This window comes from Balaenoptera acutorostrata, chromosome 15, assembly GCF_949987535.1.
Source record: "Balaenoptera acutorostrata chromosome 15, mBalAcu1.1, whole genome shotgun sequence".
NCBI classification, from domain to species: Eukaryota; Metazoa; Chordata; class Mammalia; order Artiodactyla; family Balaenopteridae; genus Balaenoptera; species Balaenoptera acutorostrata.
Genome location: NC_080078.1, coordinates 15,505,748 through 15,524,075, shown reverse-complemented (window position 1 = coordinate 15,524,075; position 18,328 = coordinate 15,505,748). Strand labels below are relative to the sequence as shown.

The 18,328-nt window shown below is 39.1% G+C and overlaps 1 protein-coding gene across 3 annotated transcripts in view; it reads left to right on the top strand.

Annotated features, from left to right (window-relative positions):
• MRPS17 (mitochondrial ribosomal protein S17) overlaps positions 1-18,328 on the top strand; it is a 42,674-nt gene that overhangs the window by 12,399 nt on the left and 11,947 nt on the right. Inside the window, exons 4-7 of one of the 3 annotated variants that reach the window (XM_057529261.1) lie at positions 5,750-6,045; positions 9,430-9,556; positions 9,884-9,976; positions 13,733-16,696. In XM_057529261.1, coding sequence (XP_057385244.1) covers positions 9,523-9,556; positions 9,884-9,976; positions 13,733-14,775 — 1,170 coding nt within the window. In that variant the 5' untranslated portion in view covers positions 5,750-6,045; positions 9,430-9,522 and the 3' untranslated portion in view covers positions 14,776-16,696. Of the gene's footprint in view, positions 1-5,749; positions 6,046-9,429; positions 9,557-9,883; positions 9,977-13,732; positions 16,697-18,328 lie in introns of those variants that run through there. The other 2 variants (XM_057529260.1, XM_057529262.1) reach the window with 2 other exon arrangements.

Sequence of the window (18,328 nt, the reverse complement as noted above, 5' to 3'; positions counted from 1 at the left end):
CTTCTTGGCATTCTAGCCAGAGGAGTTTGCTTTAATTTTCCAGAACCATTTACTTTGTTCAGAAGAAAGATGATTCATTCATTCAACAAGTATTTTTTGAGCAGTTGCTATGTGCCAGAAATTGTGCTTGGCATCAGAACCACATCAGTGAGCAAAACAGACATGGTCCTAAACCCAAGTTGTTTAGCAGAGACAGACATTCAGCAGATATACTAAGGAATTGCAAATTGAGATGTTTATTATACATAATAAGAATAAGGCATTGTGAATATGCATTAGGGAATCAGGGAAGAACTTTCTGGGGAAGCGAAATTTAAGGTGGGATGTGAAGGAGAATATAGGAGTTATAAAAAGTAAGTAGACCATCTCTACAATCTCATAGCAACATCTGTTCACAGGTTGCAACCCAATTGAACTGCTGTATACCTGGTCACCAGGGCACTGGAAAGAATAAGAAATTTGTATCTGCTTATATTTACACAAAGAAACTCTAGAAGAATACATAAAATACTGATAATAGCGATTATCTGTGGGAATGGAGGTGGGGACCAGGTCAATTGTACCAGGAATGTGAGACCTTTTTTGAACCGTATAAATACACCTGTTCAAAAATATTTTAGGGCTTCCCTGCTGGCGCAGGGGTTAAGAATCCGCCTGCCAATGCAGGGGACAGGGGTTTGAGCCCTGGTCCGGGAAGATCCCACATGCCGCAGAGCAGCTAAGCCCATGCGCCACAACTACTGAGCCTGCGCTCTAGAGCCCGCGTGCCACAACTACTGAGCCCACGTGCCACAACTACTGAAGTCTGCGCGCCTAGAGCCCGTGCTCCGCAACAAGAGAAGCCACCACAGTGAGAAGCCCACGCACCGCAACTAAGAGTAGTCTCTTTTCGCTGCAACTAGAGAAAGCCCGCGTGCAGCAATGAAGACCCAATGCAGCCATAAATAAATAAATAAAATTTATTAAAAAAATTTTTTTTAACTATAAACAGTGTACCAGAGAAAACTAAATTGGATATAATGAAGCTTGATGACAGCTTCTGAGGTCAATAAAAAAGCAGATTTGGAAAAAAAAAAAGTAAGTGGAAAAGAGCATTTTAGGCATGTGCCAAACATCATGTACAAAAACTATGGGTATATTTGAGAAGTCAAAAGAAGGCCACTGTTGTTGGAGTGGACGGAGAGGGGGACTTGGAATAAACTTGGAGAAGTATGCAGGGGCTACGTATACAGGGCTTTATGACCATGATAAGAAGTTCAGTTTTTATTCTAAGTGCAGTGGAAAGCCTTTGAGAGAATTTAAGCAAGGTAGTAACATAATAAGTAACTGAATTCTACTTTAAACATCACCCTGGTGCATGCTAGATAGTAAGTGCATTTGTGAAAGGCAAGAAAGGAAAGGGGAGAGATCCCTTAGGAAGCTATTGCAGTATTCTAGATGATAGAAAGTAATACCTTAAAATTAGAAGATGGAGAAAAATAGGTGGACTTGAGTGCTTTGCTCTGGGAAACAGCAGAGATTAGTGAGAGGGATAAAGACAAAGGAAGAAAAAAGATGACTTCAAAAAATGTAGCCCACGTAGAGAATGGACTTGAGGACACGGGGAGGGGGAAGGGTAAGCTGGGACGAAGTGAGAGAGTGGCATGGACATATACACACTACCAAATGTAAAATAGATAGCTAGTGGGAAGCAGCCACATAGCACAGGGAGATCAGCTCAGTGCTTTGTGAACACCTAGAGGGGTGGGATAGGGAGGGTGGGAGGGAGACGCAAGAGGGAGGAGATATGGGGATATATGTATGTGTATAGCTGATTCACTTTGTTATAAAGCAGAAACTAACACACCATTGTAAAGCAATTATACTCCAATAAAGATGTTAAAAAAAAAAAAAAGATGTAGCCCAGGAAATAGCAGGGTAATGGTAGATCAGACCATGTCACTCCTGTTCTCAAAACGCATGGCTCCCATTTCACTCAGAGTAAAAGCCAAAGTCCTTATGATGTCCTAAACAGTCCTGCAGAATCCGGACCTGTTACCTCTCTGACTTCATCGTTTACTTCTCCCCCTTGCTCATTCCACTCTAGCTACCCTGGCCTCATTCATCGTCCTTGATCATGCCACACACACTCTTGCCTTTGTACTGTTAACTTTTCAAGTCTTTTCTCCATTGTCACCTCTTCAATGATATCTTTCCTGACCACCTTATATAAAATTGCAACTGCCTCACCTCCACATTCTCAAACCCTCTTCCTCTACTCTTCTTTTATCTTCTAACACACTATGTAATTTACCTAGTTGTCATGTTTATCGTCTACTTCCTCTGCTAGAGTTTCATAAAGGAAGGGAATTTTAGTCTCTTGTTCACTAGTATATCTCAAGCACTATAGTTGGCACGTAGGAAGCACTGAATAAATATCTGTTGAACAAATAGGAATTTAGCATATAATATAGGTCACATCTCAAACCAGTGGTGAAAAGATGGGTTATTCAATAATTGATGGTATTTCTGTGGAGCCACCTGGAAAAAGGTAAAGTTGAATCCATACCCCATACTTTACATCAGAATAGTCTTCAAACTGATCAAATATTTAAATGTGAAAAATTAAGCCATAGAAGTTACACAAGAATAAAATGGGAGAATTCCTTTATAGCGTTCACTGAGTAAAGACTTTCTAATTACAACTGAGAATCCAGAAGCCATAAAAGAAAAAATGGATGGGTTCAACTCTTTAAAAATACCCAAAAATCTGTATGAGAAAAGAAAACTGTAAGCAAAGTAAAAAGACATGTCAAATTCAGAAAAATATTTTTGCTACTCAAATTGTAGTGGGGTAATCTTTCTAATAATAATAGTAGTCTTTCTAATAATAATAAAACACTCCTCTAAATCAGGTAAGAGATTAGGAGTCCAATTGAAAAAATGTACAAACAACATAAAAAGACAATTCACAGGAAAGAAAATTCAAATGCATCTTAAACACAGGAAAAATGTTCATCTGTACTCATAACAAGAGGAAATTTAAATTAAAACTAGAGAAAGCTTGACATTTTATCACCAAGCTTTGTATTTCCTACGGGGTTGATATTTTCCACAAGCTTGATAACGTACTCTCTTGGCAAAACTTTGGGAAACAGACACTCTCTTACATTGCTAATGTGAGTGTGTGGCAGATTGCATTTCCAGAAAAATGACCAAATATCTGCCATCCATAATGCTTTCTATACAATGACTTTGACATTCATCCCATCAAGAGACATCGAGGTCAGTGTTCCCTCCGTTGAATCTGTGCGAGCTTGTGACCGGTAGAAGTGAAACTATGTGACTTTCAAGGCAGGTCATAAGAGGCAGTAAGACTTCCGCTTCATTCTCTCATGATGCTTGGTCTAAATCCAGCCACCTTGCCACACACACACACAAATCCAAACAGCTCATGGAGAAACCTACATGAAGAGGAACCAAGGCCCACAGACCTGGCTGAGCTCTCAGTGAGAGCCAGTACCAACTTGCCAGCCATGTGAGTGAGCCATCTTGAAAGTAGACTCTCCAAACCACAGTCAAGCCCTCCCAGCTGATGCCATGTAGATCAGAGGCAAGCTGTCCCCACTAAGTTATGCCCAGATTACAGATTTGTGAGCAAAATCAATGATAGTTGCTGTTTTAATCCCCCAAGTTTTGAGGTGGTTTATTATGCGGAGATAGATAAATAACTGGTACAGATTTTGTTACCTGGAAGTGGTGTGCTACCAAAACAAACATAGAACATGTGGCATCGGCTTTGCAGCAGAGCCAGTTGAACAAAGGGCAGAAGATGGAAAGGAAAAGGTTATTAGTAGAATCATAATGGCCTCAAGGAGAGTTAGTGGAGGCCTATGGGACCTTTCACAGGGCTTAAAGGATAATAAGGAAAATCTTACTATGAGCTGGAGGAAAGGGGAAGCTTGAAGAAGGAATTTTGGTCAACACTGTCACCTCCAGTAACAAGGAAAATAGGAAATATACTTAATGGACTCAATGATCTATTTAAGGAGATTTACAGGTAGAAGATTGAAAGTGCCAACTGTCAGCTTCTGGCTGCCTAAAGTAAAATGCTAGAGGAAAAAGAAGATAAAAAAAGAAATATACAGGAACCAGACATGAAAATATGCTCAACATTGCTAATCATCAGTGAAATGCAAATCAAAACCACAATGAGATATCACCTCACACTTGTCAGAATGGCTGTCATCAAAAAGAACACAAATAACAAATTTTTGCGAGGATGTGGAGAAAAGGGAACCCTCATACAATGTTGGTGGGAATGTAAGTTGGTGCAGCCACTGTGGAAAACAGTATGGAGGTCTCTCAAAAAACTAAAAATAGAACTACCACATGACCCGGCAATTCCACTCCTGGGTATATATCCAAAAAAATCTAAAACACTAATTTGAAAAGATACATGCACCCCAATGATCAGAGTGGCATTTACAATTGCCAAGATGTGGAAGCAACCTCAGTGTCCATCAACAGATGAATGGATAAACATGTGGTATATATATATATATATATATATATATATATATATATATATATACACACACACACACGTATATATATATGTATATATATATACACAACAAAATACTACTCAGTCATAAAAAGGAATGAAAATTTACCATTTGCAGCAACATGGATGAACTTGGAGGGCATTATGCTAAATGACATAAGTCAGAGAAAGACAAATACTGTATGATATCACTTACACGTGAAATCTAAAAAACACAACAAACTAGTGAATAAAACAAAAAAAGCTGACTTGCAGATATAGAGAACAAACTAGTGGGGAGAGGGAAGCAGAGAGGGGCAATACAATTGGTAGGGGATTAAGAGGTACAAGCTATTATGTATAAAATAAGCTACAAGGATATACAACACAGGGAATATAGCCAGTATTTTATAATAACTATAAATGGAGTATAACCTTTAAATTTGTGAATCACTATACTCTATACCTGTAACATATAATATTGTACATAAACAATATTTTAATTTTTAAAAAAGTCTAAAAAATAAATATAAAGGAGCCAGGAATTACTGAGCTTGAAAAGAAAACTATTTATCATTCACACCTCTCAACATGTGCCCAGCTCAGCTACATTTTAGAATTGCTATGAATTGCTGTGTACTTGAATGGGAGTGTCTCTAGTGGTTATTTCTATGCCTTTCCCACGACTTCGAGTTTGTGAAGGGTAGAGGGTGGGGCCAGATTACTATTTCTTTAGCTCACAGAAGGAAAAATAGGGAGAAAGCTTTCAAGGAACTGTACCTGAGGAACTGCGCTCAAAGATCCTCATCTGCATGTGGACCTGATATAGGTGACAAGATCCTGGACTTCACACTGATGCTCTAACGGGATGAAACATGGGGGTCTTGAGGAAGATGAGTGTATTTTGCATGTGGGAGGGATGTGAATGTTTACATTCAGAGGGTAGACAGTAGCAGATTGTATTTTCTGAAAATGGCACAATTTCTCCCATTCCATAGGCTCCTCGTGTACTATGATTTAAATACTCTTTCTATCAAGAGATGTGGGAGTGTGTTCCTTCCCCTTGGATCTGGGCAGGCCTGTGACTGTGGTGGAACTGAAGCTATGTGACTCTTTTTTTTTAAATTTTTATTGGAGTCTAGTTGATTTACAATGTTGTGTTAGTTTCTGCTGTACAGCAAAGTGAATCAGTTATACATATACATATATCACCTCTTTTTTTAGTGAAGCTATGTGACTCTTGAGGCTGGATGATGAAAGCTGGTTCTCTTGGGAGTTTTGCATTTGGGGTCCAGCTACCATGCCGTGAGGAAGCCCAAGCAGCCTGTGGAGAGGCCCGTATGGAGAGAACCTGAGGCCCCTGGTTGAGCTCACAGCTGACAGCCAGCACCAACTTGCCAGCCAAATGAATGAGCCTCTTAAAAGTGAATCCTACAGCCCAAAGTTGAGCCGCCCCAGCTGAAACAAAGTGGAACAAAGATGAGCTAGTCTCACTGAGTCCTGCGCATGTTACAGATTCTGTGAGCAAAATAAATGATTGTTGTTGTTTTGAGCCACTAAATTTGGGGGTGGTTTGTTATACAGCAATAGATAATTACAGAACTGATACAACCCCTGTGGAGGTCAGTTTGACAATATATATCAAAATTGCAGATTCATATACTCTTTTGGATTCTAGAGATAGACTTACATGCAATTGCAGAATAATATACATAAAAGATAATTCATTACAGCATGATTTGTAGTAGCAAGAGAGTAGAAAGCAGCTAAAATGTCTGTTAATAGACTAGTTAAATAAATTGTGGAACATTCACACTGTCCCATCCAGTTATAAAAAAGAATGAGGAAGATATCTATGAATTGATGTGGAGGGATTTCCAGGATAAGCTGTTCAGTGGAAAAATATCAAAGTGCAAAAGAGTATCTGTAAAATGCTACTTTTGTGTAAGAAAGAAGAGGAAATAAAAATATGCACATAGGGACTTCCCTGGTTGCGCAGTGGATAAACTCCACACTCCCAATGCAGGGGGCCCAGGTTTGATCCCTGGTCAGGCAACTCGATCCCACATGCATGCTGCAACTAAGAGTTCGTGTGCCACAACTAAGGAGCCCACCTGCTGCAACTAAGACCCGGCGCAAACAAATATTTTTAAAATATGCATATAAATCTATTTGCTTGTTTGAGCAAAAAGAGACATTGGAAGGGTAAACTTGAGTCTAATGAGTTTGGTTACTTGTAGGGCTTATATGGGACTGGGGTGAAAAAGAGGGAGTGGAGTGGGGCGGTATGGGAGGAGGGCTTAAAATTGAATACAAACAGAAACAAGTGAACCAAACTGTACTTCAAATTACTGATATAACCACACTGAAAAGGAGTTAACTTTTGAACCTAAATAGTTATTTATACTATATGTCCTCAGGCTAAAAGCAAAACAGTTCTAAATAGTGAACTCTCATTTGTAGGCTTGTTTTGCACTGAGACATGTGTTAGCAATACTGAAACCACTTTCTTTACCTTCTAGGATTGAGCAAATAAGTAAATTCATTGTGCATAATAGGAGCCAGGTTTCTCATGGTCAGAGAAGGGAATTACAGATATGAAAAGAGAGAAGGATGGAATGAACCTTGCCATGTTGGATTAGAATTAGAGGTGTCAGTGTGGACTCATGGGTTTTAATACATATAACTAAATACAGAATTGGGTATGGAGTTGTGTGTGTATACATACATCATTATGTATATTCCTCTCTTTCCCAGGTGCAACCCCTGAGAGGGCCTAGAAGCAGTAATACTCCAGTAGCATTGGACACATCTAGTGCCCAGATATTGGTGTCCAAGTGCCATTCTCCATTAAAAGTAACCAGACATAGCCACTCAGTATTTGACCAACAGAGCAGAACATGACAGACTGTGACCCTGTAGATCTTCTAGTGGGAAGCAGAGCCGCTCAGTATTTGACCATTAGAAGGAATCAGGGATCCTTTGAGAAATGGCTGAGTCCAGGTTTGGAGCAGGAAAAGCACAACATGAACCTTGAAAGAACATCTTTCTATCCCAAAAAGTAAAGTACTCAAAGAATGATAGGTACATTTCGAAAGAACAAAGAAGCCAGTTTGAAGGGGCTTCTTCTGGCTAAATCTAGGACCATCTGAGCATTTTTAAAATAATGATAGTAAATGATTATAACTTATAGAATAAAATAAGTAAGTAAATCCACCTCATATAAATTAATGAATAAATAGGAAGGGAAACTGCTTCAGCACAGTAGAAAGCCAACTAATAATGTACAAAGAGTGTCGGCATTAGAAAAGCACCATGAAAATTACAGTTGGTTCAGGCAAGAATTATCAGTGAAAGCCAAAACGAGTGGGTGAAAGTTTGAGGCGGAACAAAGTATCTCCCCCACAAGAAACTTAGTAATTACAGGATTCAATAGTAATCTTCCAGGGGAAATTACTGGTAGGTAACCACCTTAACCAAATTATCAAAGTTAACACTGCCAGTAATGGAACTAGTCAACAATGAGTACAATTCACTGAGAAGAACCCAGCATCGCTCCTAGACTATTCCTACCATAAATGCATAGTGTGAATCTACTCATGATGAGACATTAGACAAGCCCAAATTGAGGTTTATTCTACAAAATAACTAGCCTGTGCTTTCAAAATGTCAGTGTTAGGAAATACAAAGAAGGGCTGGGGAACTGTTGCAGATTAAAGGAGACAAAAGATACAAGACAACCAAAAATCTTGATTTTGGTTATAAAGGACATTATTAGGACATTTAGTGAAATCTGAATAAGTATATAGCTTAGACAACAGCACTGTATCGATGTTAATTTCCTGATTTTGATCATCCTACTGTTGTTACGTAAGAGAATTCCTTGTATTTAGGAAATAAACAAATTTTTTAGGGGTAAAGGGGCATCACCCCTGCAACTTACTCTTTTTTTTAATAGATTTATTTATTTTTATTTATTTATTTTTGGCCGCGTTGGGTCTTCGTTTCTGCTTGCAGGCTTTCTCTAGTTGCAGCGAGTGGGGGCTACTCTTCGTTGCGGTGCACCAGCTTCTCATTGGGTGGCTTCTCTTGTTGCGGAGCACGGGCTTTAGTAGTTGTGGCATGCAGGCTCAGTAGTTGTGGCTCATGGGCTCTAGAGCGCAGGCTCAGTTAGTTGTGGCGCACGGGCTTAGTTGCTCCGCAGCATGTGGGATCTTCCCAGACCAGGGCTCAAACCCGTGTCCCCTGCATTGGCAGGCGGATTCTTAACCACTGCGCCACCAGGGAAGTCCCTCTGCAACTTACTCTTAAACAGTCCAGGAAAATTATAGAAAGAAAAAGGGAGAGGATGGGCTTTTTCTTTTACTGATCCCAACATGCATCACGTGCCTTCTACTCTCAACCTATTTGCCCTTGTTGCCTTTTTTTTTTTTCTTTTTAAACACACTGGAATATTCTCTCTCCTCTTTTGTCTAAAGCTTAAAAATCTGTTAAGGATGTACACATGATCCACCAACTTGATACCTACTTTCACTATTTCAACATATCCTGAATTCTTTCAATTCTGAAATCTTAATAGCATGAATTTTCCATGTAGCTTTTTTTTTTCCATGTAGCTTTTTAATCGTTTAGATGATACGAGAGAGTTTCCTCTGCAGCAGGTTGTAAAAAGCCTAAAAGCAAGCATTATTTCATGCATGTTTTTATACCTGTCCTGAAAGGTGATAGAAGATAGAATTGTTGCTTCCAAAATTTTGACCTGGATTACTCAGAGCCCTGAAGACTTTCAGCACAACTGTTTAGGCATCCTAACCTTTGTCTACTGCAGCACCTTTGCCTCTTCCCCTAAGGGCCCCTGTAAAAAAAAGTTTTCTGGCTGAGCTAGGATGTACTTGGTGTTTCAGGAATCACTGACATTCCAGGACGTGGCTGTGGACTTCACCAGAGAGGAGTGGGACCAGCTATACCCTGCTCAGAAGAACCTCTACCGAGACGTGATGCTGGAGAACTATAGGAACCTGGTTGCACTGGGTAAGGATGGCATCCCTGTAAGACTGGAACTCATTCTACATGGGTTTCTTTCCTTTAGTAGTGAAAACCTTCAAAGCTTTTGTGTATATAGTTCACGCCAGGATGAAAGAATGCTAATCAGGTTTGGAGACAGAGACCTTTGTTTTTTGCTTTCTTCTCAGGTGAAAGGTCCTGATTTTGAGATGGGTAGCTTTAGTTTGCTGCCTCTGAAGCCTCCCCTTTCCAAATCCAGAGGCCCTAAAGATTAAACAGGTTGGAAATGAGTTCTGAGAGAGATTTTTGTTCCCAGTATAAAATTCTAAGATACACATTTTTTCCCATGAATAGGGCATCAACTTTATAAGCCAGAGGTGATCACTCAGTTGGAGCAGGGGGAGCAGTGGATGATGGAAACAGACAGCCCACCAGACACTCATCCAGGTGAGAAGCGAGCATTCGGGTATTTGCAACTCAGTGAAGGAAAATAGTCGCTTTTGAAATACTTAACTGAGTGTGTTACAAACATCTGCCTCTGGGATTTAAAGAGGCATGCTTCTTAAAAATTCAGTTCATATTTGACATTTTTCCAAAGTGGAAATGACTCTCTTACTTTTCTTCTGATTAAACAGATAATATATACTTATTATTTAAAAAACTTACACAACACAAATTTATTTTGAAGGTGTTAGTTTGAATGTCCATAAATACCTTGATGTTGCAAATCTCCACGAAGCATTTTCTTTCTCTTCTTTGTTCATACATCCTCTTGGTATTCTTTAAATCTTTTCCTTCTCCATATCAAAAATCCTCTGCCATTTTTACCCATTTTTCATTCATTATTTTTTCTTTTTATTATCAAACACGTTAAACTTGTCTAAAACCCATAGCCTCAGTTTTAATTCTCTAGCCCACCTTTGTGATGTGACAAAGGTGTCCTACTGGTGTTACTAAAATTGTTTTCTTGGAGATTACCACTGACTTCCTTCCAGTCAAATCCAGTGACTAAAAAACCACAGTTATTGTCTCCTATGATTGTGTTGCATTTAACTGTGCTGACTTGACTTTCTTGAAAGTCCACTCTGGCTTGTGATACACACCATTCTTGCCTCTTCTGGCCTCTCCCCTGTCTCTCTACCTGCCCCTTTAAATACCCTCCCTCCCTCCTTATTCTTCTAAAGGCATATATTCTTATGGACTTGGTGTTCACTCTGTAGTATCGTGCTTTTAAGTGGCCTTTCTATGTTCATTTTCCCATTTCTAGCCTCAGTATTTCACCCACATTCTCTTCCCAAATTTTAGATTATATTTGTGTTTATGAATGTCATGCTATCATCTTTTTTTTTGGCTTCATTGGGTCTTCGTTGCTGCGCACGGGCTTTCTCTAGTTGCAGTGAGCGGGGGCTGCTCTTCGTTGCGGTGCACGGGCTTCTCATTGCGGTGGCTTCTCTTGTTGTGGAGCACGGGCTCTAGGCGCGTGGGCTTCAGTAGTTGAGGCGCACGGGCTCAGTAGTTGTGGCTCGCAGGCTCTAGAGCACAGGCTTCAGTAGTTGTGGTGCATGGGCTTAGTTGCTCCGTGGCATGTGGGATCTTCCCGGACCAGGGCTCGAACCTGTGTCCCCTGCATTGGCAGGCGGATTCTTAACCACTGCGCCACCAGGGAAGCCCCCGTATAATGCTTGATGAGGGTGTTCATCCTTAGCAGTGACCACCCTCCTCTTAAGGGCAGTTGCAGTCATGTCTACAAACATAGGGGCTTGGGTTAGGTGAGGAGCTGGAGCAGAGACTAGAGTTTGTTTTTCAAAACTGCTTTAAAGTCCAAGATAATCATTGTCTCCATCTGGAGTCTAGACCCTGTCCCCTGGCATCTTGCCGGGTGGCAACCCTTTGGTTGAAGATCTGATGTGCCTTGAGGGTGTCTACCATGGGGGAGCAGTACTTGTACATTTCATGCACTATCACTCCTCCTGGTATGTTGATCAGGCTGCCCTGTTTCCAGGGATAAATGAAAGTTCTGGAAGATAGGCCTTAGGCAGTGAATGCCCTGAAATCTACTCCTAGGCTGTAGGAGCCTAGAGCACCACACTTACCTGTGGTTCCAGGAGCCAGGTCAGCAGCCTGTGGATTTTGATGCTAAGAGAATAGAAAAGACAGTGTTCTGAGCTCCAGCCAATTATTCCAACTGTTTTAGAGCCAAAGTCCCTGAGCAGACAAAAGCATTTTATCTGAAAATAAAGTGGTCCAGTTGATAATTTGGTTGAAATGATAAACTGGTTTAAAATTAATCTTTTAAATCACATTTTTTCCACATATAATTTAATTCTTGACCAGAGTAAGTTTATTTTCTGACTTGGACTTTTTTTCTTTTTAAAATTTCTATTGCATGTTCAGCCAACTAACTCTTCATGTTGTGCTGAAGAATAAGCCCGAAGTAACCTAAATGTGAATTGACTTTGGCACATCCATAAAATTGGATATTTTACAGTCCTTTAAAAATTATGTGGAAATGTATTTGATGACATGGAAAGTGTTCATGATGTGCAATAATGTAAGAAAGCAAAATACAAAACAGTATTATGGTATAATTCTATTTTATTTTCCCAGGACAGTTGCTGGCATAATTATTTATTAATGTTGCCTCTTTTGCTGTCAGGTGTCCTTGACCATAAGCATATGTGCCAGCTTCAAGGGGACCACTCGTACAGCTTTGTATATACCTCCCCTGTGGGTAGAAGACCAGGACTAGTGCATGATTCACGTCTGAGAAAGTTAAAGCAGTACAAGGCCTGAGAACAGCTAACTCTGACTAAGGAAATGGCTTTGATGGGTGAGCCAGGAGAAGCTGCTGAGTTAGGATCAGTCTGCGCTACCCAAGTTTTGTTGGGACAAGGTATTATGAGTGTTTTTCATGAGTCAGCCAACATGATCTTGGATCTCGTCCAGTAGGGTTCATGCCCTAAGGCTGGTCCCAAGGGATTACCCAAAATAGAAATATATCTATCCTAGATCATGGAAATGACTGGAGAGCGAGGGGTCTAGCTAGAACCTTCCAAGAGTCATAAAAGTTCCCAAAAGTGAGTCTGTTTTAAACATCCACCAAGCTGAGAATGTGAAGCTACCGTACAAAAACTGGCCTATCTCTTGATCTCTCTTCCCTCCACACAGCTGCTACCCTCCAACTCTTGTTAGAAGGGAATTAAACAAGAGTTAGTGAGTGAAGGAAGAAGTGTGTAGGGAAATAGTTAAGGGGAGAAAGAAGCAGGGAAAAGACTAGAAGGGAAAGAGTAGAGGTGGGGAGAGGCAGGGAGAGAGAAGGAGGAATATTGACTCTGTAACAGCCCAGGGAAGGGGAGAGGGATTAATTTTGAAGTTTTGAATACTATACATGACTGAACACTTTAATTACTGAATAGAGACTGTGTTTGCAACTTAATGTAACAGTAGGAGTATCTGTTACCTAATAATTAAAGGAAGAGCATGGGTCCTGCCCAAATCTTCATACAGAAGCAGAGGAAAAATACCCCCACTAAATAAAGTTTAAAGAAGCAGTGGGAGACTGAAATGAAATTTTGTTTTTACCACAATCTATGTGTCATGCTTGTTCAAAACATGGCTACATTTATATTTATGTGAATATAGGAGAAATCTGGCAAGAGAGGCTCCAGACTTAACAATGATTACATTTAGGGGGTGGAATTCTTAATTTATACATTGGATATGTTACTATAAGCAAGTATTAGTTTTATCATTTTAAACAAAAGATTAAAAATCAGAAGAAATACTTTTAAAATAAACAAGTAGTTGGCATTATAATAGAATAATCCACAGGTGAGATTTAGAAGGTCTTGGACTTGGACCTGTCTTCTCTAAGTAGTCTTTTCTCTGTCTCCCACCTCTGAACACAGACCTTACCCTGATATTTCTTATTCTCCTTTCCATTTCCTTTTGACTATGTATGCTCCTGATTGATCTCTTCTTTTTATGATTACCACACATATTTTAAAATTTCCACCTGCTCACTGCTTCTCATCATCCTTCTATAGTCTTTCCCCTGTTACATGGCCATATTTCAAAACTTTTAATGCCACATTTGCCTTGTCTGCATTACTGTCAGTTTCATTTGGTAATTCACTATGCAACAATTTCTTTTACAAAACAGAGAATACTGAAAAGTGTTTATATGTTCTGAATTTCTTTTAGATGGGGAGAATAGTCCAGAAATAAAAAAATCAAACCAGAATATTTCTGATGAAAATAAAACCTGTGACATGCTAATGGAGAGATTAACAGGAGACAGTTTCTGGTACTCCATCTTAGGTGGACTCTGGGATTTTGATTACCGGTTAGAATCTAACCAAGAAAACCAGCAGAGACATTTAGGACAAGTATCTTTCACCCACAAAAAGATCACACAGGAGAGAAGCCTTGAATGTAATAGATTTGGGGAAAACTATAATCTGAACTCAAACCTTGTTATGCATCAGAGAATTCCTTCAATTAAAATACCCCTTAATTCTGACACACAAGGAAATAGCATCAAGCATAATTCAGACTTGACTTACTATCAGGGAAACTATGTAAGAGAGAATCCTTATGAATATAATGCGTGTGGAAAAATCTTCAATCAACATATTCTTCTTACTACTCATATTCATACTGAGGGGAAACCCAGTGAATGTGGGAAGGCCTTCAGCCAAAACTCATCTCTTACTCAACCTCAGATAGTCCTCACAGGAGAGAAGCCCTATAAGTGTGATGAATGTGGGAAAAGATTCAGCCAGAGGATACATCTTATTCAACATCAGAGAATTCACACAGGAGAAAAACCTTTTATATGCAATGAATGTGGGAAAGCCTTCCGTCAACATTCATCCTTTACTCAACATCTGAGAATTCATACTGGAGAGAAGCCCTATAAATGTAATCAGTGTGGTAAAGCCTTTAGCCGTATCACATCCCTTACGGAACATCATAGACTTCATACTGGAGAGAAACCTTATGAATGTAGTTTTTGTGGGAAAGCCTTCAGCCAAAGGACACATCTTAATCAGCATGAGCGAACTCATACAGGAGAGAAACCCTATAAATGTAATGAATGTGAAAAAGCCTTCAGCCAGAGTGCACACCTTAATCAACATAGGAAAATCCATACTCGGAAGAAATTATGTGAATATAATAAATGTGAGAAAACCTTAAGCCACAGTCCTTCACTTACTCCTCAGCACATAACTCAGAATTTTTAGCTTTGTCCTGGCGGGGGTGGGGGTGGGGTAAGGGACTCATATGAATATATAAATGTAGGAAAATTTTGGTCAGACCTTTTCATCCCACGCAATATCATATTATTCATAGTGGGGAGAAAGGTTATAAATAAACTTTTAATGCATAGAAGCCAAATAAATTTAGATCTTAAACTAGTAGCATATTATATTCCCAGAAGAGGTTATAAATAGTGAAAGTAATTTATTTTATAAACAAGATTATATGAGGAGTCATGTTCCAAAACTTTTCTTAATGACCAGAAATCCTGTAGGCAATAACCTATGATTATTCCCCTGTGATTTTTATAGCATAAAGTTTTTAAATTATATAAACATTGATTAATCAAGGCAATGATATGGTATAACCAGTCACATAAACTTGAAATGAACAGAAAAGAGCAATATTTCTTAAACTTCAGTCATTTGTATGCATCCTTTACAGATTTTACCATATTCAGTGTTTACTTAATATTTTCCTTTAAAGGGACTCAGAATTTTTAGCCTTGTCCTAGGAAATATTATTTATGGAAATTGTGAGTTCTATATGCTAATTATATTCTAATTTCCATCAAAATAAATATATAACTTTGAAATTGAAAATATCCATTGATGTACCACCTAAGTCTTCTGACCATTTTTTGAAAAGCCATGTGAGAGGATATGGCAATATTATGTTATTTTTTAGGAATCCTTGCATTATTTTCATCAAACAGGTCCTAGGATCTTTAAGAAGAGTCTTGGAGGAGACTGAGGGTCATATTGATGAACTTTGAAAAGTGATTCAGAGAAGTCTACTTTTCTATCCTGTTATTCTAGTTTTAAATTTCCCTGTAGCAAACATAGATTTTTGAACTAAAATTGTCATTTCTGTTATTATTGCAGATTTGAATAGAGAGAAGGTTTTATTTTATAATGACAGGGGCTTTATAAGAATCCCTACACCTCCCTGCACCACTGTGGAAGATGGAAGTAGGGCACCGTACCAGAGGATGAGTGGTGGTGCCACACTGAGGCTAAGAACCAGGGAAGAGCCTTACCGGCTTATATAAACAACTAAAGAAGTGTTACTAATTGGCTTATTAATTCATTTTATTTATTGAAATATATTTATGTACCACCTTTTTCCAAAAAGAATTTAAGGTGTTTTAATTTGATTTTTATGATTACTGCCTTGTTTGACAGAAATCACTTTTTGACATTACAAAGCATCGTAAATATAAACTGTCATAAGCCATGAACAGCTGCAACTAGGAGGCTGCTTCTGTTTCTTGGCTTTCTGTTTTTCTCTCGGTCTTCTCAGGTACGGCTGAAGAAGCCATGAGGCTAAGTAAGAATGCAGTCCCCTTGCTTTCTCACCTTCCTTCTAACATATCTCCCAGCTCAAGACTTCCCCTTTTTTTTTTCCCTGTGAAGGACTAGATATCATAGGCCTTAAGTGAAAGCTGGAATGATTTAAATTTTTAAAAAAATTAAAACACTAAAAACCAAGAAAGAAAAGAAATGAATTCATTTCATCATGGAAGTTAAACTTTTCAAAGTACATTTATGTCCCATGCATCAGTGGATGAAATAGTTAATAAAACCCCAAGTTACTGTAGTCATGGAGGATTTCTAATAGTATTTTGTGTTCAGATATCTGTGAAATGGAGATCCATTGTCAAGACATATAAGTTCTGGAAGTGTCTCTTCACCAAAAGGATCTACATTGAACATTTATTTACCCTAAGGAGGCAGAGTATAGAGCACTCAGGTTTCAGGAAGAGAGAGTGAGCCAAGGCGAAGTCTCAGATAGCAGAGGTATATATGAAAAGAAGTAATGGTTAATTACAATTGGTGAAGCCTTTGATCAAAGTTTAATTTTGCAACCGGGGGGCGGGGGGGCGGGGGGCGGAAACCTGAATAATCCACAAAGAGTGCTAAGGGCTTCAATACAAGGCATTGTATCTCAGCACAGGGGAAGAAGGAGAGCACTATGGGATTTTTCAGGAGAGGATCAGCAGAATTTGGACAATTTCAGAAAAGAGGAGTCGGGACTGAAGAAGACCAGTTGGCCATGGATTTTCAGCAATTCTTCATAAATAGGAATTATAAAATTAGAAGCCTATTATATATCCTTAGGGTCATAAATGATTATGCTTATGTTAACTGTACAGTAAACTATGTCATTCTGGTGTGAATTCATTCTCATGTCCTTTGTTGTCTTCAACATGTTCCAAGTTAAGTGAATCCTAAATATATTTATTACATCAAAATTCAAGGAAGCCATAGGAGTAGTACTCATTCAGAAACCTGTTGTTATGATTTATTTCTGTGTAGGAGGGCAAGATATTACCCTTTTACATATATTAATTCATTTGGTCCATCCAACCAGGTGTTGTTGCCTTTCTTTTATGAAAAGAGATACTTCAGCTTAGACATAATAATAAGTGATTTATTATTCAGGGCTTCTTGGACTGAAATGTCACTAGAACATGGATCATGTTACTCCTAATCCAGTGGATACAAACAGTGCCAGGAACAGTGTTTTATAGCACTCTGAAAACATTTGATAACTATATTAAAATTAATAAAATGAGAGATTGCTGCTCAACACCAAAATTCATATGACTCTTTTTCTGAACCTCAGTGTATAAAAGGATTGCCATGTTGATAGATTCTCTTATGTCCAAACGGCTTATGGGTTGGAGAAAAATACTCATCTGGATTTTGATTAATGTTCAATTTATTAATTTAAGGAACCAACTGACATTCTTTAAGCAGCCAACATTCCTCTAATTATTCATAGATGTGCAAATAATAAATAAAAACTTAAGAATTTCTAAAATTAGATATCCCTACTCTTTTAAACACTGATCAGATTTAAATACATGTAAACATTTCATTAAAATCACAAACCTAGGGCTTCCCTGGTGACACAGTGGTTAAGGATCTGCCTGCCAATGCAGGTGACACGGGTTCGAGCCCTGGTCCGGGAAGATCCCACATGCTGCAGAGCAACTAAGCCTGTGCGCCACAACTACTGAGCCTGCACTCTAGAGCCCGTGAGCCACAACTACTGAACCCGCATGCTACAACTACTGAGGCCCACGTGCCTAGATCCCATGCTCCACGACAAGAGAAGCCACTGCAGTGAGAAGCCTGTGCACCGCAACAAAGAGTAGCCCCCGCTCGCCACAACTAGAGAAAGCCCACGTGCAGCAACGAAGACCCAACACAGCCAAAAATAAATAAATGAAATAAATAAATTTTTTTTAAAAATCACAAACCTAAAATTTCAAATTTTATTAAGTGCCTTAAACACATTAAGAAACAGGTAAGAGGTACCCAGATTATAAAAATAATTATACCGAAACTAGTTATAAATATGTTAACTCCAGGCTTCCCTGGTGGCGCAGTGGTTAGGAATCCGCCTGCCAGTGCAAGGGACACAGGTTCGAGTCCTGGTCCGGGAAGATCCCACATGCCGCGGAGCAACTAAGCCTGTGCTCCACAACTACTGTGCCTGAGCTCTAGAGCCCGTGAGCCACAACTACTG